General features: G+C 34.0%; 1 protein-coding gene across 3 annotated transcripts in view; it reads right to left on the reverse strand.

The window, feature by feature from the left end:
* PCLO (piccolo presynaptic cytomatrix protein) overlaps positions 1–24,278 on the reverse strand; it is a 391,986-nt gene that overhangs the window by 64,059 nt on the left and 303,649 nt on the right. For 2 of the 3 annotated variants that reach the window (XM_035723252.1, XM_035723250.1), the window contains exons 11-19: positions 24,118–24,226; positions 23,508–23,575; positions 22,539–22,753; positions 16,944–16,994; positions 13,451–13,575; positions 10,867–10,893; positions 3,798–3,891; positions 2,574–2,645; positions 670–850 (exon numbers count right to left, since the gene is read on the reverse strand). In XM_035723252.1, the coding sequence (XP_035579145.1) occupies positions 670–850; positions 2,574–2,645; positions 3,798–3,891; positions 10,867–10,893; positions 13,451–13,575; positions 16,944–16,994; positions 22,539–22,753; positions 23,508–23,575; positions 24,118–24,226 (942 nt within the window). The remainder of the gene's footprint in view (positions 1–669; positions 851–2,573; positions 2,646–3,797; positions 3,892–10,866; positions 10,894–13,450; positions 13,576–16,943; positions 16,995–22,538; positions 22,754–23,507; positions 23,576–24,117; positions 24,227–24,278) is intronic. The other variant, XM_035723251.1, reaches the window with a different exon arrangement.

Consider the following 24,278-nt stretch of genomic DNA (forward strand, 5'->3'; position numbering starts at 1 on the left):
TACCAAACCCAATGTATAACATTATCATTTCAAAAATAATGATAGTAGTTTAAAAAAATCATAGAATTAGCTCGAGGCCAACATTTAGAAAAGGTTTAAGTAAATTTCAACATACCAGTTGTTTTGGTGACATGGGGAAAATGTTCTTGGTATGGTAAGTAAAAAGCAGGATGCAAAATTATATATGCTCATATATTACATCTATAATGTATGAGTAAGAATATACCTATGGAAAAATAGGGGTTTAAACAATGAGAAGAAATATGCATAAATGGTAATGATGAGTATGTCTAGTCAATGGACTGTTGAGGATTCTTATTTTTCTTTATGAAATACCCCAACATATTTGATAAAATCATATTATCATGGATTTTGAGAGCTGGAAATAATCCGACAGCTCATACAGCCCAACTCCCTCCGTTGTACTGGTTGGAAACCAGAGTCGAAGAGGTGAAGATCACAAAGTCATAAACCTAATTATGCACTGATCTGAAACTAAAGCCCATTTTTCCTGATTCCATATCCATTACTGTTTGCAGGATATTATATTACATACTTTCCAATAGAATCCAACATCATAAAATATATTAAATATACAGGCATTCATATTCAAGAAGTTACTGAGTGAACAAATAGAAAAACGTTTTTTCTACTTGAAATATCTCCTACCCTTGGATGGGTCAGGGAAGATACCATGACTTCTGCTTTTGATGACAGATGGTTTTGGAGACTGTTGGCTGCCCTGGCTGGAATGAGCCTTGCCATGATCAATGCTTTCAGTCTGTTCTTTGAGAGAATACCATCTTGGAGTGTTATCGAGATGAGATGTGCTAGATAAATCAATCAGTACCTGAAAAAAATGCAGTAAGTCAATGAAATTGATATAATTCATCCATTACTTTTTTCTGTGATCTGAAATTTATTCAAGGATATAAGCCAAAAGACATAGTATGACTTTGAGGATGACAAGGCTGTCTTCCTCATTTTTCTTTACCCATGACACTGGGAACAACATCTTGCGCATATTAGATGCTTAATAAACATTTGATTAGGGGCACCTGGGTGGTGCAGTCGGTTGGGCATCAGACTCTTGGTTTCAGCTCAGGTCATGATCTCAGGGTTGTGAGATCGAGCCCCACATTGGGCTCTGCTCTGCTCTCCCATTGCCCCTCCCAAGTGTGTACCCTCTCTCTAAAATAAATATATTTTTAAAAATGAACATTTGATTAAACTGAACTGCATAAGATCTTCGACTATAAATTATTTGGAGATGATGTGAAAAGGTAGTCACAACTCAATCTCTTTATGAATGAGAGCTCTCTTTTACTAAATGAACACATTTTAGTACTAAACTTGGATATCTTTTTTTTTAAACTTGGATATCATTTTTAAAGGTTGCTTTTAGTTATGAGAGGGACAAACTAAAAAAGAATGGGTAATTTGCAATTACTGACTAATTCCCTGTAGTTTAAAACATACTTTAATTCATATTTGAAATAGGGGTATGACTAACAATTTACGAGAAAGCACTGTGTCATGGTTTGACTGGCAGCATTTTTTTCTTTCTTAGTGGTTCATGAGTAATATCCCATTTTACAATCGCTGGCATTTTAGATTTGATGAGATATAAAAAAATGAGAACCAACACAATGGATATATGCTCTAGGTTCATGTCAATAATAAATTACAAGGACTATAATAAATCAGTTTTCTGAAATGAGACATTAAGCCTGATATAATACTGTATCCTAGAACTGTCCAAAGATCAAGATTAGTCCCAGGGGCTGTACCAGCATGGAGCCTGCAAGTAAAGGTCAAATGGCCTAGTTTTGGTGGTAAAGGAAAGTGTGGAGTCTTGGAAACCAAACAAGGTCTCGTGTCACCTAGACAAAACAACTGTTTTCTATTGTTTCTGGGAAGGGACATCATATCGTCTAGGTGTTATTTTATTTTTGGAGAGGATTTATTTTTTAACATTAATTCATAACTTCCGCTTTAAGTAAAGATTACTAAATATATTTTTTGAAATACGATAGATTAAAAAAAAAAAACACAGGATCTGACTCTGCCAGATTTCATGATTAGGTAAGATTCCATGTGAACTTATATAAAACTGATTTTTATTGTTTTCTCCAACTTCTATTTTGCCTCGTAAAATATTTTGAGAGATTTTTCATGGGATACTTAAATAAAGAATGCAGAATGCCACATCAAGTCGTTGATAGATGCAGTGAGGAAGAGCAATTAAATACCTGAAAATGCATTTTAAAAAATCTAGCTCATTTTATAATAACTTATCTCAAATTTGGATTCACAGCATGATTATATATCTACTATCAAAACAATAATTCATCTGCAAATTAATTATAAAGTACATCAAATGGTAGAGTGAAAACCATTTCTCAAATTGCTATTCACCCAGTCAAAGAATAAATCAGGAAATATATCCTATCCACCAAAGGGCTTTAACCAAAATGATTATCTAATAAACTTAAGAAATATGCTTGTATCAATAAATTTTATTTGGTGGTTTATAATGAAAGCAAATGAAGACAAGGAAATCAGATGCTCACCTCACCAAGAAAGTCATTGGAAGAAAATCTATCGTAATCCCAGACTGTCACCTCCAGTGTTTTCTTCTTGAGCTACAGTTTAAATCAAAATGTTATTAACCCCACAAATTTTCATCACACTCTATTATAGATTCATTTATTTTCACTTCCTTGAACTCTTTCCGCTTGTGTAAAAAGTCTTCAAATTTTATCTAAAATGTAAGTTTATATTAAATATTATATAAAATATCAATGATTTTATAGTCCAACCTGCTGTTTGTTCATGAGACCTCAAACTTTTACTAATTCCCTGTTATTCTAGGCCCCCACTCTCGATTTTTATAAAAGAAAAAGTAGAATCTACAAATGCTCTTTAAATACATGGAATTTATAGGATGCAAAACTGTCTAGGTTATTTGGATAAAATACTTAGATTGGAGTTTTTTGGTTTTAGTAAATCACCAAAAAATATAGTAGCATTCTCTTATTTCTGCAGGTAAATTTAACTTATTTTAAATTCAAGAACCCAGATTACAATTTGTACCCAGCTTCAACTTCATCATCATATTAGAAATCTTCCAGAGGACAAATCATAAATCTCCTTTAAAATCCTTTAGGCTAGTCATCTGTATGTCTGGGTCTGTACAGTTTAGCCCCACAACGCCAGGTTCTCAAGAGGCCTCGATTTAGAGAAGAGATGAATTCCTAAAATGTTGCCTGGAGCAGTAACACATTCATATACACTGAATATTTTCTTTGTATTATTTGTGAAAGTCAAAATACAGCCAGCTGTTATTTTTGCAATATATACATATCAAATCATTATGGTGTATACCATAAACTTATACAATGTATTATGTCAATTTTCTCAGTAAAACTGGAAAAAAATGAATGTGATTGACCAAAATTTATAAAAAATATATAGCCGGTTGGAAAATATTTTCCCTTAAAATATGAGAAATGTGGCCCAGGCTGTTGAAATATTAAGATTTTGCAATAATTGATGGCAAATGTTCCATTGGTCTTATTTATTTTTTGGCTGCTTTGTCAAAATGCACACATTTACACTCATGGTAACTTTGCACTGTATCCATTCCCTTTCACTGGCTACATTTATTATTTGTATTTTACTCATTTCTTTTTGTTTGTGTGGCAAAATTGATAGACCATAGTCTTGCAATAATTTTGTCATGGGATTTCTTATATTAGCTGAAAACTGTCACATAGAAAATAATCATTGCATACCTGTTCCATGGAGATACTTTTATAAATTACTGTTTGATTCCACTCAGGATTAAGACTTTTTTGAACATATTTAGTCCTCCTCTTGTACTCAGCACTGAATTAGAAGGAAAAAAAAGTTATCTTGATTATTCACTTTAACTGATGCCTTCATAGTCAGCTGGAAGGGCATGCAGACATTTTAAGATGATATTTTGTTTTAAATCATTATGCAATCATCCCATCACCTTCCTGTCTAAAACCTTACTTTAAGTTCACAATTTAAAAATACGTTGGATGCCTTTAGTTTTATTTGCTCTAAAGTAGTTTTTAAAGAAAAGCTTTTAGGTGTTCTAACTATACCATAATTTTAGAACCTTTCTCTTTCCTGAATGCAGGAGACAATTGCATGAACTATATGGTAACATCAATAATAATTTAAGTATTTCACTTAAATAATAATTTGGTATTTCACTTTCCAATAGTTTTACTTCTAATCATGTCTGCAAAGCCAAATGGTCTTTCTTTTTTTTTCCTATTTAAAATTATAATAATTGTTTTGACTGAGGAAAGGATGAGAAATGTTCATTGCTACAGCTGAAATTCCATGAACTTTTGTTACCTTGTATTTAAAGTATATTTTGATACTCTTAGTAAAGTAGGATATTTAGTTATAAAGCAATTAAATATAAATTCTTAGTTTATGTCAATAGCCCAGATAAATCATTATAAACCAGATCAAAATAGTTCCTCATTCCTTATAACTTGGGGCATTTGAATTTTTCCTCGACTTTTCCATTCCCTCTGAGCAACAGTTAGAAGTTTATATCCCAAACCTATTCTAATTAAGACAAACAGAACATCTATAGCTGACATCAACCGGCTGATGAGGTTGGAATTCCTGTTTGCTATTAGCCAATGTTACCCACACAGATGAGGCCTTCATCCAATCCTCACTGCCTTTTTCCTGAATTTTCTGCCCAGCCTTAGAGCTGAGGTCCTAAATAATACTTCAGCTCCAGTGGGCAGCAGAGTCCTGAAAATCAACCTACTCATCTGGAGTCCTTTCATGTGCTCTGATTTTACAAGTTGTCTTTTCTAAAGGGACAGGGTCCTGACCCTTGATTTGTTGTTCTATTCCTAACTATGGGCTGACTACCTTGCTAGTTCATGGTCTCTAGCACTGCCACATCCTGGAATGCCTCCTACTGTTTCCTAAGCACTAATTTACCCTATCCGTTCTAGATAGAGCTACTGAGAATCAAGCTCTAGTTCACCACTCACTTTTAGAATGTCTTCTCTCTTCAGCTTTATTCTCTTTCTTATCAGCCACATGCAAGGGCATTAATTCCCAACATTGACTGCATATTGGGATCACCTAGGAATCTGAGTTCTGAGGCTGCCATGTAGGGCCCAGCGCTGCACCCATATTTCTCCTCCCTGCACCTCCAAGGAGATCCTGATTTAGTAGGTCTGGGGTGAGGCTTGAGTATCAGAATTTTTTTAAATCTCCTAGGTAAATCTAAGGTGCAGATTGGGAACCACTGAACTTACGTTTGCCAAGGCCCTATGTGTCAGCCATTGTTAATTGAATCCAATTTAAGAAATAGAGCATTACTCTCATCCCTTCTAACCAACACATTTGTGTAAAAATAAGAGCAGGATTTGACCATTTTTTCATTCAAGACAAATTGCAAACAATTTGGAGGAAATGCATAAGTGAGGATTTAAAGAAACAGGAATTCTCATAGACTGTAGACAGTATAAATTTGTACACAGTTTTTAGATGAATTTTAGATGAAACTGGTGAAGTTTAAGTTTATGGAACCCAAATAACCTAGACAATTCTACTTTGTCTTCTTCCACCTCACAGTTTTCCCACCTGTGCACAAGGAATGTGTTCAAGAACATTCATCGTAACACTGTTTCTAATAGCAAGTTAATAAGACTAATATATAAATACATTATGATATATTCTTTCGTGAAATAGTAAGCAGCAGTGAAAATGAATAAATATACACTTCCATATAATAAGATGGATAAATCTTAAAAAAAATTGAGCAAAAAATGTACAGAAGGATGACTATAGTAAGTTGTCATGATTTAAAATTAAAATCATGTGAAATAATACAGTAAACTGTTTATGAATACATGGATATGTAAAATAAACACATAAAAACATCATAACACAATTTGGGAATTATAGGTAATAAATTCTATTTTGTGGTTATCTCAGGTGGACAGGGAAATGGTTTCAGAGGGTACCTATAAAACATTTTTAATTAAAAAAATGAAGCCTAGATAGCAAAATATTAAAATTTGATGGAACTAAATGGCAAGAACACAGGTATTTGTTAGTTATTTTCTATAATTTTCAGTGATTTTTGAAATATTTTACAATACAAATTCAAAATAACTTTGGTAAATTATGTTCCTTTATAGCTTATGTTTTTGATTTTTTTTTGTGATGACACAGGAAGAATGGATGTGATCACTTTCAAGATAATAGCAAGCCTTGGTTACTCATTTAGAATTCATGGCTACTTCTCTAGGCAGGTATACTTAGAAGAAAAACACATGGCAGTATAAGTTTTAAGGCTTCTATTTGTTTTGGCCTTTGTTACTAAGGTAATGAGATCGTGGGGAAACATAAGGATAAGATTGATAATACAGTGGAATAGTAGTAAATTATTTTTTTCCAATGCTGAAAGATTAAATGCGTAACTTTTTAAAAAGATGGTAATTAATGTCAAATGCAAACTCAAGTACTTTCACTAAAATCCTAGATATGTCAATATATATGAAAATAGTCTGTAATTAAATGTCTTCCAAAGAATTCATTATTCATCTTTTCTGAATCTATGGGTAATTGTTATTAGAATTTTTCACCTGCATATTTTAGTCATTTTTTTCACTTTTACATTTAGCAAAAGTTCTTAATTCATGTATGAAAAAGCAATTTATAAAGTAAGCACATTAAAATAAAAACAGCTAACATTCATTAAAAGCTTAGTTTTTCCCAGAGTTCTAAATGCTTCTCATGTGTTAACTCATTTAATCCTCATGGCAATTCTATGAGACAGGATGGAAAAAATGAAACTCAGTAGAATTAAGGTAAGTAATTACCTTATTTCTATGGTAATACGGAAAGTCCGCATAGTTATTAACTGGTAGGACCATGATTCAAACATAGGAAAACTGATTGGTTGCTCTCCATTATACGTAATAGAAATTACATACAATATGTGTGTATATATACACATATATAAAAAATTAGGCCAGCGTTAGAGTTGTTTAGGGAAATTCTGAATAGTATATCCTAAAAGAGTGTTGTGGAATGAAGGATAATGACTATAAATATTTATTCTTGCCCAGATCCACTCAGAAATAACCGCAGTTGGGGGGAATTTTATGTTATTAGTGAGTTTGATTCTTCAATTCTCTCCAGACTCAAGGTGTCCACTGCCTTTAGGATTAATATAGGAATACACAACTTGCCTCTACTATTTCTGGTGGAACTGTGTAAATGATAATGCAATCCTGTGCAGTTTTTTTTTTTTTGGACTTGAATGTTATGCAGAGATGATCACACAAAGCCATTCTTTCAATAACACTTGCTTTATAACTACCACGAACTGACCATCTTGAGCATGATCTCAATGGGCTGTGGTGCCACTTTACAAAATTGAAAACTCAGCACTTCTCACAACCACATCAAAATCTGGACTGACAAGTTGAAGATGACCAGGTAAGCAGTGGGATTCTTAAATGTGAGCATAAATTAGGTTGAGAAAAAAGTAGAGTTCATTTTCCTTTCCCTTCTTTGTCTGGAAAACACACTATATTCCCTCATGGGAAGATTGCAATAATGATATTATATTAGGACAATTAGGCCATATCTAATAACCAGAGAAGTTTTTTAAGAAGGGAAAATAAAAAGTCAATTAATCAGGATGGGGCATGGTGCTAATAAAAAAAATTAACCTTCATTTCCTTGAAGTTTTGACTTCTTTTCTCTTTCAGTTTTTAAATTATTGACCAGTTACTTTCTCATAAGTAGATAATGCTTTTAAGACAGACAGAAAAAGATACTTGAAATTAAATTATTCTCCCCTATACTAGCAGAAAAAGTTTTCTGAGTTTCTCTTTTTAATTTCAAAAAAAATAAGAAAGATAAATGAATGGAATATGATGACTTCTTTGTATTTTACTTTCATAGAATTATCTAAAATATTGAAGGTTTTCATTTCTCTTGTTTTATTTGGTTTTCCTTTATTGGAAATTATACACATACACACACACATGCACAATTTATTTTTAATTACTCTTCTAAGGATTTTCCTTTAATTTAGAAAGCAGCTCAGATCATATCCCATTTTATAAGCCCTATTTTTCTGTGCAGTAGTGTGTTTTTGGCACTCACTTGATTGTCTGTGCTCCCTGAAGTCAGAGCCTATGTGGCCATTTTTCAGTTTTACCCTCAGCACCTCACGCAGTGTTTGGAACAGTTTGTGCTAAAGAAATGTTTATTGCATGGATCCTTAAATTATACTTCTATTTTTTTCCCCTTAAAATCTATTGAAATGAAAAAAGCTTTGGCCTTTGGAGAATTGTAAACGCATGCAACACCTGTACCTGCTTTATAGAGGTCCTGGAGGAAATAGTCTGATATGCCAACAAGGAGGTCTAGAGAAAGTCCAGGCTGGAACTGAACTTCCAGGTATCATGAAGTGAAAATCAGCTTCAGTCAGTGCAAAATCTCATTCGTGGCAAAAAGCGTGCACTTTGTCAAACAGTGTAATGAGAGAAAACCAGAATGAGATCCTTCAGACATGCTCATTTCCATTTCTTAGTTAGCCAGGGACAAGTATTGAGTTCATGCACTCTTTATAGGCTCTTTCCTGTTTCCTTTCATCTTGGGGCTGACAATTGGGTTTTCAGAGCTTCTGAGTATATTGATCCGAGGGTGGGAAGAGGAGATGAGAAAATTGGACCAGTGAAATTCTTATCAGTGAACAGGACTTTCTTTTTTAATTTTAAGAATGACAAATGTATTACATTTTATGATCGAAGAAAACAAAGTTGTCTGGTTTCCTATATATTGTTAAATACTTTTGTATAATTCTGTAGCCCAAGCATTCCGCATCACATTTTTGTAGGAATAACTGACCACTGGCGACTTGATATAGCCAATCATAAAATAAGAATAATCCATCAACTTTCTTAATTGCGGGCTTCATAAGCTGAAGTGTCTTGGTTGTCTTCCCTATAATCTACCCTGCAATCTAAAGTTCTTCACCTCAATTTAAATATATATATATTTCCTGCATATGAATTACATATATTTGTATATATACACATATCACAACAATTTTAGGCCAATTTTAGAGTTGCTTTGGGAAATTCTAAGTGGTATACCCTAAGAGAGTGTAATTGTACATAATACTGACAATAATATCAAGCACCATTTATTGAGAGCCTATTATGTGTCAGACATTACGCTTATCACTTTTGGTGTATTACTCTGTGTTTTACAAAAAACCTGGGAGGGGTGTTATTATTATTCTTATTTAGCAGAAGAGGAAGTCGTTTTAGAGAAACCTCACAACTTCTAAGAGGCAGGGCTGAAATTCAAACCCAAGCTCTTTAGGACTTTATTCACTGGCCTCCTCAGCCAAAATTACAATGTCAGTACCTTGTCATTATTATTTCTTCTTGCACTGACAGTTCTCAAAGAGATGATGGAAGTGACCTCTTGATGAAACATAGGATGAGAAAGTGACTTCTAGATCTTCGAAATTGTAACCAGCACACCCCAGACTGTTTCAACCATTATTTATGTTCACAAAACATGCTCTCTTCTAAATTAAATACTGACAATTATTGTCATTCTGACAATTTCCCCTCAGTTTCTCTAGATAAAGGATAGGAAGGTTCTGAATAAAGTGACTGATAATGTCTGTTCTAAAATGACACTATCTCTTTCAACTGAATAATTCTGCATTTCGGTCTGAGACCGATCTGGATGAGAGATATGGATGCTGTCCTGAGAAGGATGTCATAACAAGCAATCTGTCACAGTATCAAATTTAACATGGTTATGTGTGCAAGGAAACACAATGTTTCTGGCCACTAGAAAGGGTGTGGTGACTAATCCTATTCTTTACAATATTTAAATATCTATGCCTTTCAAAGCAGAAACAACCTCTTTTGGGCATCAGCTTGTCAGGATTACTAAAGATGTCAAATTTTAATGTTGCGAACAAAAACAAATCCTGTACCATTAATATTCTGGGTGGAATTAAAATTCCCATCACCCACTGCTACAGATGGTGCAAGATTCACCTCCCCAACTAAACAACACATTTAATATATAGTGTAATGAGATGTGCAAAAGAATGCTCTTAGTTGTGTATCTAAAAGATACCCTTAGATGACCATGTGATGATGTACCATGTTATGGGCTCTATTAGAAAACAGTTTCCTACCAATGGCAAAGAAAGGAGGATGCTCTTATGTTGTTGCCAGTGTGCTAGAGCAGGCCGACTATGGCATCCTATTGCATGGCAATGCCTTTGTGGTGCAGAAGGTATAAAGGCATGGAAATGTTTCAATATCAGGTCTAACCAAGGGAAAAAGACTCGAGAACTATGGTATTTAGGATGAGATTCACGCCAGTGAATCTGGAAGGTCAGTTAATTTCTTGTGGAAAACGACTCTATTTTTATTTGTAATAGAACACCCAGGAGAACTTAAGCCATGGTTATCACATGAGAAGCTAAATGAACTTTAGTGGACAAATTATATATGAAAACCAGTTACATCTAATTTCAGGGTGGTATTTCCTTATTCATATTTTTCTGTTTTTAATATTTTCTACTTTTCAATGTTCTATGGCACACATATGCCAAACCTGTAATGTAATGTAATCAGAACAATTTGCTGGTAGCCTAATTCAGTAGATACCAACATGTAAAAAGAAGCAAATTACATCTTTGTCAAGTCAAACTGCAGGTGAATGTACACAAATAGGCAAAAAATAAAACTCTAGACATTACAGCGTAGCTTGACACTGAAAGAGAACCAACTCTACCTTGCATTCTGGACAACCATGACTTGACTGCATTGATTCCGAGAGCGAGAGTGAAGGATACCACAGGCAAGTCGGAAAGACAGGAAGAAAAAAGTTAGGAACAGAAATAAGGAAGAAAATACGAGAATAACAATGGGAGGAGGTCCACCGTAACATATAAATAACATGAGGCAGAAAAGAGACTTAGAGCTACAGTGAAAATAACAGCTCCAAGCCATGTAACAGCCAAATGCCTTGGCCACTGTAATCCGTAGGAATAATTTAAGGAAAGGTTTACGAATTGAATAGGGGTAGTTGATTAGCTCCCTTTGGGGCAAATCCCACCCAGCAGGCATGTTTTGTCTGACAAAATATGTAGAGATGGCTTCAGGTGGGAAACTCACTCTTTATTTCACTATAGGTCCCTCCTTCCCTGTTACCCCAGAATGACTGACATATTCGTTATCTGCCTGCCCTTTCGGGTTATTCAAGTATGTAATAGTCTAATGAAACATATCCTGTAATAAATAAAAGATAGGCACTCTCATATGGTATAAAAGGTGATATTCTCCAGGATATTATTAGCGAAGACAAAAAGTAAAAGACACTGATTTATTTTCATTCATTCATTAGCAAATGCTAATTAGGGATATACCCTTGGCAGTGATTACCTCTTGTCCCATAATATTGTCACTAAATAACAGGGAAGGTCTAATGACCCAATCAAAAGCAGAATGAAGTTATCAGTTTGTTGTAGTTATACGCACATTAAAAAAAGGTAGCCAAATTGCAGTTGTAACTACCAAAAATTTAAATGAACATAAAATGAAAACTCCCCTTTCCTGTGCTCTACTGGTGACCCCTATAAATTAAAGTCGACAAATTAAAACTAGAATCACAAAACCAGCAATTCTCAATTTCTAAGTAAAATTATTAGGATAAAATTAAAGGCTGTATACTTAATTTGATATAACACCTGGAAATTTGCAGATTATTTTCTGAGTATTATTTGATTTCTTGACAGATAAAACTATTGGCTCTGTCAATATTGACAAGAAAAATTAATCTCAAAAGAAATGGTGATCTGCTGGTGGTGATGTAATTAGTCAACAAGCAGCAGACTCAAAGGTAACATATAACTTGAATTTGGATCCTGTTCAAACAAACCAACTATAGTCACAGAATATGCTTTGTATGATTTCAGTGCTTTTAAATTTTTTGTGGTTTGTTTTATGGCCCACGATATAATTTATCTTGGTGAGTGTTTCGGGTGCACTTGAAAAGAATACACATTCTGCTACTGATGGGAAGAATGTTCTATAAGTATCAGTTAGGTCTTCAAACCAAATAGGAAATCATTATGAGGCATTTGGGGAAATTAAGGAATGATTTAAACATTTTAAAATTATAGTGGTTATATGTGGAATTATGATTGTTTTAAATGAGTTAACTTTTAGAAATATATAGTAAAATATTTGCAGAAAAAAGATATGAGTTGAGATCTATTTTTTTAATTTAAATTCAATTAGCCAACATACAGTACCTTATTAGTTTTTGATCTGTTTTAAAATAATCTATATAGAGGGAGTATATGAGGGTAAGAATGAGACATGATTGGCTAGGAAATAATTGTTGAAGCCGAGTAACGAGTACGTGCTGGGTCATTACATTATTCTTTCTACTCACGTGCAACAATTCAAAATTTCCAAGGAAAAAGTAATATTCAAATGTCACTCCTCAAGTTAAAAGAAAAATGAATAAAAATAAAACCAGAGCCATCATATTGCCAGCCTAAAATTCTTTTTATAATACCTCCAATTGTGATTACTTATGGTTCCATCATGCTAATTTGGCTACTATAAATTATTCAGATAAGGTATAATGATCTGTTGGGTCCAAATCACTGTTTTGAAACCATCCTTGAGTACTGATTTATATACCAGAACATAGCAATTTGCACTTATCATATGAAAATTAAACATCTCCAAAGAGCACTTGCTTTATACGAACAGTTTGTATACCACGCGAGATTCAGAGATATTTTTTGTTTATTTACCAAATATTTACCATACTTATTAAATATTTTTAATATTCAACACTTCAAATATTACTCTTATTTTATAATTTTTAAAACATTGATTTGAAAATACACATATAAATAAGGAGACATCAATAAGTCACTTAATGAACGTGTAACGGGCTAGATAATGATGTCCTATGAGATAAAACAGTAATTTACGGGTCCTTGGACACTGGTTTTGCAAATGAATTTGGGAAGGTAAAGCTAATTCTCTAAATCTGCCACAAATAATTCCTTAAATGATTTCACAGTCCATCTGATTGGTTATAGTGGTTTCTAGATTCAAAAGACTGACGTGTCATCAAGGCAGGATTTAGTATGATCAAGGCTCCCCAGGAACGCTTCAAGGCTTAATTGCAAATTTTTATTTCCACCTTATCTAATAGTTGGAAATAAATAAATATGACGTGAATAAAACTGAGGAATAGATATTAAACTCTTTAAAACTGGAGACTAGAAACACTAACACTATTTTTTTTAATCCATGAGATGCAATACTTAAAAGACACTGCTTCTTTTACTTACCCTCTCCCAGGAAGAAGGTACACTTTCACAAAGGGGTCTGAGTAACCATTGTTGTCTCGAGGGACAAGGTTTCTTGCTTGGAGAATATGGATTATGAGATTTCCAAGATCATAGTTGATTTGAAGCTTAAAGGGACATCAAAATATTCCATGAATATTTTTTGTTGTTGTTTTAAGAAATCTATAATACATTATTATTCAATAACGCACTAGTACTTTTTTTTAGTCTCATGGGGAGCATCAAGCTTCATTTCCCTTTCACTTGAAACTGAACAGACTAGTATACGTCTAATTTAATTGAGAGCTCCCAGGCACATGCTAATTACTAGTAAATGTGCTGTTCATTCTTTCCAAGGTTAAAGTTCTGGCCTGTCTAAAATTCATTTAGAAGATAAATCATGCAGCTAATTGCCAGTTACATTTTTAAACTAAATTTATACTCTTAGAAAAATAGTAATGTTGTTAGCGTTCGTGAATACAATTACCAGGATTTTGAAAATAAATCAATTGATGAATTTATTGGAAAATGTCTTGCATTTTACCAAATAATTAGCAGTAGGTGGAATCATTATTTAAAGATAGAGCTGTTAGTCTGAAATGTAAGAATATTTAAGAACATGTGGATTTTATCTCTTTCCATATTACGTTATATTACCCATAATTTTTTTCTGTGCCTGCTTTTCTAATAGAGTCAGGTTTGAGACAATAAGATCTTGTTCTTTAATTTTAGATGCTGAAGAGGGAAGAAGAGGCCTTGCCTCCTAGATGTTTAATGGCTGTTGCACAATTGTCACTGAATAGGAAAAGATTAACAATTCAAATAAATATTTGTGAAGCCTGCATAATTCAAGATAATGGAGCTAACTAATTTTTCTCCTTCAAAATTTAAATATTCTTATGGCATCATTTTGAATAAGGCTTAATTTTGCCTGATGCTGCTTTTGTTTACCAAATAACAGAAAGGAACGGATCTATATTTCAGAAGAAAAAAAATCCATAAATAAAAATACTAACCTATTTTTTTATAATCATATGAAACAGGTATGTTGTGCTCAAGTTGAGAATGGGATAATGTAGAGAAGCCAAGCTTTATTTAAAATCTGATAATTAAAATAATTCCTAATTTTAGCACAATTTTCATCTGGTTATATTTTTCAGGCAGAAAGGGAATATTCCATTGCTTTTCTCAACACAGAAAAGCTCAGTCTGACCATCATGAAAGCAACGTGACATATAAAACAAAGTGCCATGAAGGAAGAGAAAAAAATGGGAAGTTGCAAACTGCAGTAACTGTGTACTCTAACGGGGTATCGAAAAATGGAATTATTCTGCAATTAATTTCACTGAGATTTAGAACAGCTTCCGAACTGTTTAGGAGAAATGCTTCCCCAAGGAGTCTTTTCTTCGCCGGCCTTTATGTCTACTTTTATCTGGTGAGGCACAAAAACCATTTCTTATTTAAATGAAAACTTGCAGGCTACCCTAAGAAAGTGCTTCTCAGCATTGATCCTGCAGTGCTTTAGAAAATGCTTAGGGTGGCTCAGATGTTACTTCTGAGACAGAATGAAATGTCCCCGGTCACCTTCCACCCTGAGCTACCCCAGGGCTGGTGGATTCATTTATTTGGGTGTCCACATAAGGCTGCATTTGCAAAAAGGTTTTGCTACAAGAAAATAAAGAAATAAGCTAGAAATCACTGTCATGAGAAAATATTAAAAGAGAAAAGAAAACAGCCTAAGAGTTAAGAAAGGATATTATCAGAGTAAATTTCTGCTCTAGAATTAAATATTACTGCTCAAGGGAAAGGAAAATGAAAGAAAGAAAAAAACAACCCCAAGCAAAAAGAAACAAAGCAAACACTGGTCCAGGGGCAAGAAGCTTAAAAAAAGGGGGAGGGAATTAGGAATCAGCAAATCAGCAAATTTAGCATTTTCTTGGCTGCTGGTGAAATCAAGAAAGATCAGGTCTGGCTTTCTTGAAAGGGGGAAGGAGCAGCAAGGCTGCAAGGTGTGCAGCATGGAAGGTTCCCGGCTCTGGGCTGCTGGATCCTCCTCAGTGAGGTGCCAGTTTGTGGAAGTGCATTCTGCACTTCTTCCCATTTCACACTCACACGCCGCTTCTGCTTTAATCAGCGCAAGCCTAGATCATCACTTCATTGCTTCCTTTGTGTTTGTTTCTTCCCCTTTATAATATTTCCTGGATGCCATTGCTGTATGAAATCTTATTATATATTCCCTTCAATTAGTCTCTCCCTTATTCCAAAATACTTACTGATCACCCTAGTGTAGTAGCTAACACCCCTCAGCTTGTGTCCAAGGTTCTTTTTCATTTGGTTTCAATTTATCTGTACAGGAACATTTCGCAGCCGCAAAGCTGATCCCTGCCTTTTGTTACTCTCTGGCGGCGGAAACTTTCCTTGAAGCATGTCTTCTGCCAGGAACACAGTCCCCCTTTCTCAGGGCTTGTCCTCAAATTAGTTCAAGTCTGTTGTCCTTTGTGAAGCCATTCATGAAAACTTCTCCAGACTATGTTGGAGACACAGCTCTAAGACTTACTGTTCTCTTCCCCTTATCTGAAACTTGCTATCTCCCAATAGTTATTATTTTACATTGTGTTACTTATTTCTACGTGATTTTTTAAATCTATCCTGAATTACTTTTTGGTATCATCTAAAGCACAGTTTTTTAAAACATTTCTGAATACAAACCATGAGAGACGATAGACTCTGAAAACAAACTGAGGGTTCTAGAGGGGAGGAATGTAGGCGGATGGGTTAGCCTGGTGATGGGTATTAAAGAGGGCACATTCTGCGTGGAGCACTGGGTGTTATGCACAAACAATGAATCATGGAACACTACATCAAAAACTAATGATGTCATTATGGTGATTAACATAACAATAAAAAATTTAAAAAAAAGAAAAAAAAAGAAATAGTTATGATACAAGACACACACAGAAACACACACTTATAGAAGTAAAAAAGAGAGTGATTTGTACTATTTTTCTTCTATTTTCCTGATCAAAATCCCCTAAGTTGATTTTATGAATTAAAAACTGGTTATGACCGCTGGTATGAAAAACACTACTCTGGAAGAAATGTTCACCGATTATACAACAGTTGTTAAGAGGATAGCACTGGACTCATGAAACTCTTAAAGAGGAAACTTCACATTTCCAGAAGAATCTGTCATGTTTGAAACACATTCAACAAGTATAAACTGAGACATAAAACGTACTGATACTGCTAAGGCATCAGACACATATCAAATTATAGAACTGCATACATATAATTAGATTTTAGGAACTATGTATTTGTACTAAAATGCTATTCTATAAAATTGTATTTTTTCCTTCACAGGTCTATATGTGTAATATACAACATATATAAAACAGGAAAGGTCCTAACAGTGTTTACAATTTCAACAGACCAGGGTTGGGGGAAAAAAACAGCCAACGAAGATGGTACAATGCTGATTTTTCAAAAACTCCCATACCTGAATTTCCCCCGTAATCGGATGAGAGACAACCTTTGTTGCATCAGTAGGCTGTAATATTAAAAACATATATTGTATTAATGGATAAGCCCTTCATGAAATTTACCATTTCAACTTCCTTCTGGAATTAATTTTTATTTGGTCAGAGCATACTGCCTGGAAAATGCATTTCCTTCTCAATATGTATTTAATTTTATAGATACATAAATATCTTTTTTCATTTTGCTCAGCCTGTTTTGAACCTATAATTTTATACCTGTAGGACTGCATTTTCAATTACTTAATGAAATGACTACTTTGGTTTAAAGTACTCAATTTAAGTATTTACAGGTTTCAAAGATCTACAGAGAAATGAAAAAGACATTGTTTTTAGACGATGACTGCCTAGGAGCACAAAGGTTAGAGAAGTCCATCCTTGTGCCCCTTCGATGGGTGCTCAACCCCTCCCTGCTCCCTCTAGGGAGGCAAGGCCAATATTATGCACATGTAGACAGGGCCTTATTTTAGGGGTAGCAGGCTGGCTTCCATTTTAGTAAAGTTCTCCCATTGTGGATGCCCCATTACCTGAAACCCTATTACAGATCTGGAGTCAGGGACATCATCTCTCCGTTTGTACAAATATGGTATTGAAATGTAACAAGTCTGCAGTCAGCAATTAGTCATTTTTTTCAACATTAGGAGCCAGTTTACCAGATCACACTCATGAATATTCTTAAGGCTTTACTGACATAAGCAACTTATTAAGGAAGTGAGAACTTACATAGAATAGGATTCAGAAAAAAATGTTTTAAGAAACTATACCAGCTAAATGTTAGAGATAAGTGCCCCAAAAGATGAACAGGTAATAGTCTCTTCCTTCAAGAGTGTTAGCATCAAGTGACTATATGTTTTAATTAAAAATGTATGTGTAATATTATATACATATGCATCCCAAAAGTGAATAGATTTGATTATTATTATTATTAAGGAATGTGAAATATTAAGTGATTGTCTGAAAAAGATCAATATCTGTTGGACACTGAGCAAACCATGAGCTCCGGGTAGTTACCTTTCAAGATTAGAGCCAACTACCTTCCTTTCAGTGATGTCCTATCTTTGTGAGGTTGTTTTTTAGCGATTGCGGTGATAAAAAATATACTTCAAGAAACTCAGTGAGCTGAGTGTAGAACAGGAAATCACTTAGTGTGCAGTGTGATTTCATGGTTTGAGTAGCTGTGCAATGTTCATCAGCTGCACATATCACAATGAAATGTAATCTAGTTATTAACAATGAAACAAATACATTATTTTTTAAATTTAAATTCAATTAGCCAACTTACAGTTCATTTTATAGGTATTATTTTTTCAATGGCTACTCAGATGTTAGGATTTAAATACTAATTAATTATTTAATAAATAAAACTGTTCTAGGTATATGTTTGGGCATAAGAGAGCCATGAAAAAAAATTACTGAGACATTCAAGGTGCTATGACCAACAAAGTATGGGAAACCAATGACCTATTTCATAAGACATGATTAAAGTACTTTAACTGAATCATTTATTAATACCATGAAATCATTCAAACTTTAAAGATAAAATGAAGAATGTTTGTTTTGAATTTCAGAGACAAACAGCTTGAGGTGGTAACAAAATTTTGAAGATAAAAATTCGTATTGAATTAGTTTAAACAAAATAATTTAAAATAGTCATATACATAGCTTATATAATTTAAACATGTATTTAAATAATTCTGATTCATATTTTACCTATGTCTACTCAGAAGAAACCATTTTGAGTATTAACAGATTAATAATTACTTATGAATAATCATTTAGAATGTTTACTAGATGGTGTTCTAAGTATCCAAATGTATAATTATGCTAACTGTATTTAGATATTTTAGTTTTAATACATTCTGTTACCTTAATGTTTTATACTTTCATACCTAGTGTCACACCTAATGAAAACACAATGAAGTTAAAACTGTAATTCTATAAATTATCTGAAGAACATATGACATTTGTGGACATATTACCTGACTCAGGGATATGTAAGTTTCAGACCATCACTCCATATTTCTGTAATTTCTCAATATAAATTCTTTAACATTGTAGGATTTGGAGAACAAATGAAAACAATGTATTGCATTTTATGAATACTACATGTTGATGGGTCAAGAAATATCATTAAATTAAATTTATTTATCTATTCATTCATTCATTCAGAAAAAAATGTTTTAAGAAACTATACCAGCTAAATGTTAGAGATAAGTGCCCCAAAAGATGAACAGGTAATAGTCTCTTCCTTCAAGAGTGTTAGCATCAAGTGACTATATGTTTTAATTAAAAATGTATGTGTAATATTATATACATATGCATCCCAAAAGTGAATAGATTTGATTATTATTATTATTACTAGTAAGATTTAAGTAATCTCTATATCATCACTGAAGAGTAGAATATGAGACCATAGGTAATTTTAAATATTCTAGTAGTTATATTAAAAATGTAAGAATCAGCCAGTGCAATTAATTTTTAATAATGTTTTATATAACCCACTTTACTCAAACTATTATAATTACACCATGAAATCAACATCAAAATTGTAACCAGATAATTTATATTCTTTTTTCATACCAAGTCTTGATAACTTTGCATTAATTCACATTTACAGTATATCTCAGTTCAGACTAGCCACATTTCAAGGGCTCGACTGTCACATGTGGCTATCATTATGGAGAATACAGTTCTATAAATTTTTATTCCAGCAAAAATACAGTAAAATCACATAGGCCACATTCTCGGCATGGAAAAAAATTACTGCATATCATAAAACATGTCAATATCATTTCCTTGATGTTTGTCCTACTATACTTATTTTCATCTTCTAATCATTGCCAAAACATTGCCAAAACAAAAAACAAATTTTGCACCTCTGTAATATTATAGAGACTCACAAGTGCCAATGATGTTTTAATTCACAATATTTATTTATTTTGTTACTATGCTGTGTAAGCCCCTCTACTATGTGCTTAAGAAGCACAGAGAAAGTAAGAAAGGGGTTTTGGTTCTTAAGGAGCTTACAGCCTAATTGGGAGGATAAAATAAGGAAACTAGTAGCTACAATCAAGGTACAAATTGTTGGGTCACCTGGGTGGTTAAGCATCTGCCTTTGGCTCAGGTCATGATCCTGGGGTCCTAGGATCGAGCCCATCATCGGGCTCCCTGCTCAGTGGGGAGCGTGCTTCTCCCCCTCCCCTGTGCTTGTGCTCTCTCTTGCTATCTTTCTCTCTCTCAAATAAATGACATCCAACATTATATACCTTCATTGAATTTGTTGACATATCATTGTATTTTAGATCAGTACCTTGTAAACTTCAAGGGGCAGCACACACACTTGGAGAACTTTTTAAAACTCTGGTTGCTTGGTCCTATCCCCACTGGTTCTAATTCAGAAGGTATAAAGTGGGATCAGGAATTTGCATTTTTAACATGTTTCTAGATGATGCTGATGCTGTTACTGGGAATCACACTTTAGGAACTACTGGTCTACCTAGTCTGCAGGGAAGGGATTTTATCCAACTTTGTATCTTGTATGAAGTGTGACCCCTGACACTGCCGTGCCATCCAAAAATGTCCATGGAAAGCAGGAATGAGTTGGAAACCCTAATGTATAGAGTACTTATTAGCAAGGCAATTGTAGAGACTGAACGTTAGACTTACTGTAATAATCTCCCAAGGAAAACCACTGACCAAGCCCTTTTAGACTGAGCAGGATAGGGTCGTAGGCAGAGGTGAGGCGGTCAACTTTCTAGGGAGCAGGGATACTTTTTAAACAAGGTAGTGACCCAATCAGATCAGATCACTGTTACAGATCAGACAGTTGGAACGTAGTTTAAGAGGAAGGAAGAGAGAATGGTGAATGGAGTTACCAGTAATGAGTGTAATAATATTGGGGAAAAAAATAATGCTTTGCTAAAGAAAATTGGTGAGTTCAGAGAAGACAGAAAATCACTACAGCCTTATTAGAAAATTAGAATTCTCAGGATCAAGATTCAGTGACTGATCAGACACTGTGAATGGAGAAAAAAGAGGAGCAATGGTGGTCTTAAATTTGTACTTAATTTTCTGGAAGGATGGTGATGTCAGTTGCTGAAATAATAAAAATATATTAGGATGAGAAACTTATTATAATGTGCTCTTGGTTTGGAAACTTAGCTAGCAGAGTTTGTTATGTCTTGAGGCCTTCTACCTGGAAATATTAAGAAAGAAATGAGAAGTATCAGTCTCAGGAGACAGGGAGACTCCATGAGGTAATTCTTGAAAACTAACACACAATTGTTTGTGGTAAATATGGGAAATTATAGTTGTGTTAAAATTTGTTTTGAAATTGAATCTAACTATTCTTGAAATTATTCTTTGAGAAGCCCTGCTATATTTAATTTGGGACAAGTCATCAAAAGATACAATGATTAAGATCATCTTACCTTTGTTGTTTGCCTCTGAATAAAAGGGATGTGGGGGGACACCTGGAGACACCTGCTGTATTTATACTTTGTAAAAAAAACTTTGTTTTCTGAAGTCCAGTCAGTTTACCCAAGCATGGCCTGTCCCTCCCATATATCTTACCATGTAAAGAGAAATCTTTATTCATGTTTAAACAAGAGAATACTTTTTCCAATATATTTACTGATCATAATGAGAATTTCTTTATTAAGAAACAAATCTACGAAGAAAAAGCTACAAACTGTCTACATTGCATCTGCTTTTATAAGGTTAAAAAACTAATTCTATGTTTTCTTTTCATAGCCCAGTAGCTTGGAAAGAATAGTGTTAGAAACATTTATTTCAAATGAAGACTTCCAACAAGGGAACATTTATTAGTACAGAATTAGGGATAAAATTCAAAATGGCAATTTTATATTACCGGTTTTCCTTATTTCTTTTCTTTTTCTTTTTTAAAAAAGACTTATCTATTTATTTGAGAGAGAGAGAGAGAGCATGGGGGGAATGAGCAGAGAGAGAACCTGAGGCAGACTCCCGTGGAGCACAGAGCCCAATGCGGGGCTCCATCTCATGACCCAGAGTTCATGACCTAAGCTAAAATCAAGAGCTGGACACTTAACTGACTGAGCCATCCAGGCACCCCAATTAGTATGGAATTAGGGAAAAAATTCAAAGTAGCAATTCTATATTACAGGTTTTCCTTATTGTCCTAAATTCTCTTTATCTCTGCATCTTTTATATCTTTTATTTAAATTATCAAATCCAATGTAATGTATATCTTGCATTTCCAAAAAGATGCAAAGCCAATGTTCCATACATAAAGAGGCTCAAATTTATGCAACAACTACAGAAAAAAGAATCAGGAATTACAAAGCATTAGACACACTGTTCAAGTGCCTCATAATAATAACTGCTAAAATATTTTAAGAAATGTAGAAATATATCATCTTTATAACATCTTGATTAGTTATATATTAAATGGAATTTTTTTTGTTTCAATAAAATGAGAAATCACAAGAAAACACTTTAGGAAATGATACTGGATTTCCTTTGTCCTTGTCTGAATAAGGAGCAAGAGAAAATAAGTAACTCAAGAGGTCACTTCTCACCTTGCTGCTGCTGTGTTTCTTTTTGCTCACGGAGGGGGACCCTGGTTGCCCGGGGCTGGGAACGGAACTGGATCCCGCTGATGTAGGACCTGAATGAACGTGAGATCCTTTCTCCACAACGGATGACACAACCAGTGGAGACTGTTGCAGGGAAACCTTCTGGAGCTCTGCTGCCAACTGCTTAGGGTCAACCCCTGGGGATTTCGCTTTATCCACTACAACAAAACGAAGTGGCTATGTATTTCTCAGTTTCATAGCTCCAAAATACCATGGAGCTTATGCCAGTTCTAGATGACAAGGTAATTTACATGCACAGCTGTATGAAAAGTTCTACAGGCCTGGGTCTGTTCTTTAGTGCAGTAACCCAGACTCTTAGAATGCTGGCTGTAGCAGAGAAAATGTTCAGTAAATATTTGTTAAACAAATAAGTGATGTTTCTCATGTAATAATTGATCTACATTTATAAGATTTTAGTTGTTAGCTCAGAAAGAGTTAAGTCTGTTTCATCACGTCCTTAATGAAATTACATGTTGATTTTTTTCTTTATAAGAAAAAGGCAATCAAAAGGTTCAAGAATGAGTGTTCCATAGTCCAGTTATGCTAAAGAGAATCAAGTATTATCTAAAAATTCCATAAAACCCCAAATAAATGGCTCCATGGATTACTCTGGTGGGATAAATTTATTTTTAAAGAATTAAAAATGTAAACTCACACAGCAAGAATTCTGTATGAATTTCTTTCACGGGTCTAACACACAAGTATGTGCTTCCCTAGAATGCTAAAACATAGCTGCAGTGCTTTTGATTTTGTTTCTGATTACATAAATAAATAAATAAATAAACATCTGTTGGTCTATAACTGCATCTTGCCCATACAGTATCAATGATTGTGTTTATAGTGCCCCTATAACTACCTTGCAGTTACATCTTCACCTTAACCCACAGTGGAAGGCCGATGACTTTCACCTACCAGCTTTTGGTGGCTCGTGAAGTTCCAGGTGCTGGGGATTTTCAGAGTCTGACAGCATATTGAGGTCCCTAAAAATTAAAACAAAGAAATTAAGAAAGAAATAGAGGAAACCGGAGACAAGAGGCCCTTTTTTCCAACTACCTTGATTTTTTTTTTTCAGTAGGTAAATGAGGAGTGGTTAATGATATAAAGCAATTTCCAAGCATGCTCATCCTTCTAACCAAATATATATTTGCAATGCTGTTAAAAGTCAGCTGATAAAAATGATTATTTAAGGTGAAATCTTTATGGATTAAATGTAAGTTCATTTTGAAATACTATACACAGACATGAAATCTAAATGGGTATAGGCTTTCATTTAAATGAAGCATGTTTCAGTAAAAGCATGAAAGGGGAGAACTACTGACATAATCAAACACAAAATTAGCTGAATTCTTTCTATGCTTTCGACTTCGATTCCAAACACAAGAAATCTATAAAACTTGTATTCACTTTATTTTCTAATTACTGAAAATCTTGCTGACTGGCAAAGGTTCCACCTTAACAATTTTAAATTAAAAGAGCCATGAATAGCCAAAAAATGGAAACAAAAAGATGGGGAAAAACTCACAGTCTTACACATATTTCTGCTTCCCCACTTTGCTGACTAATGATACTCTGCACTTCTTCATACGTCTTAGAAGTTAAAGGAATTCCATTCCATTCCAATACTTGCATCCCTGAAGAGACAAATTCAAGTATAAAATTAAAAATGTGTTGTATTTCTAGTCG

This window comes from Zalophus californianus, chromosome 12 (genome assembly GCF_009762305.2).
Source record: "Zalophus californianus isolate mZalCal1 chromosome 12, mZalCal1.pri.v2, whole genome shotgun sequence".
NCBI classification, from domain to species: domain Eukaryota; kingdom Metazoa; phylum Chordata; class Mammalia; order Carnivora; family Otariidae; genus Zalophus; species Zalophus californianus.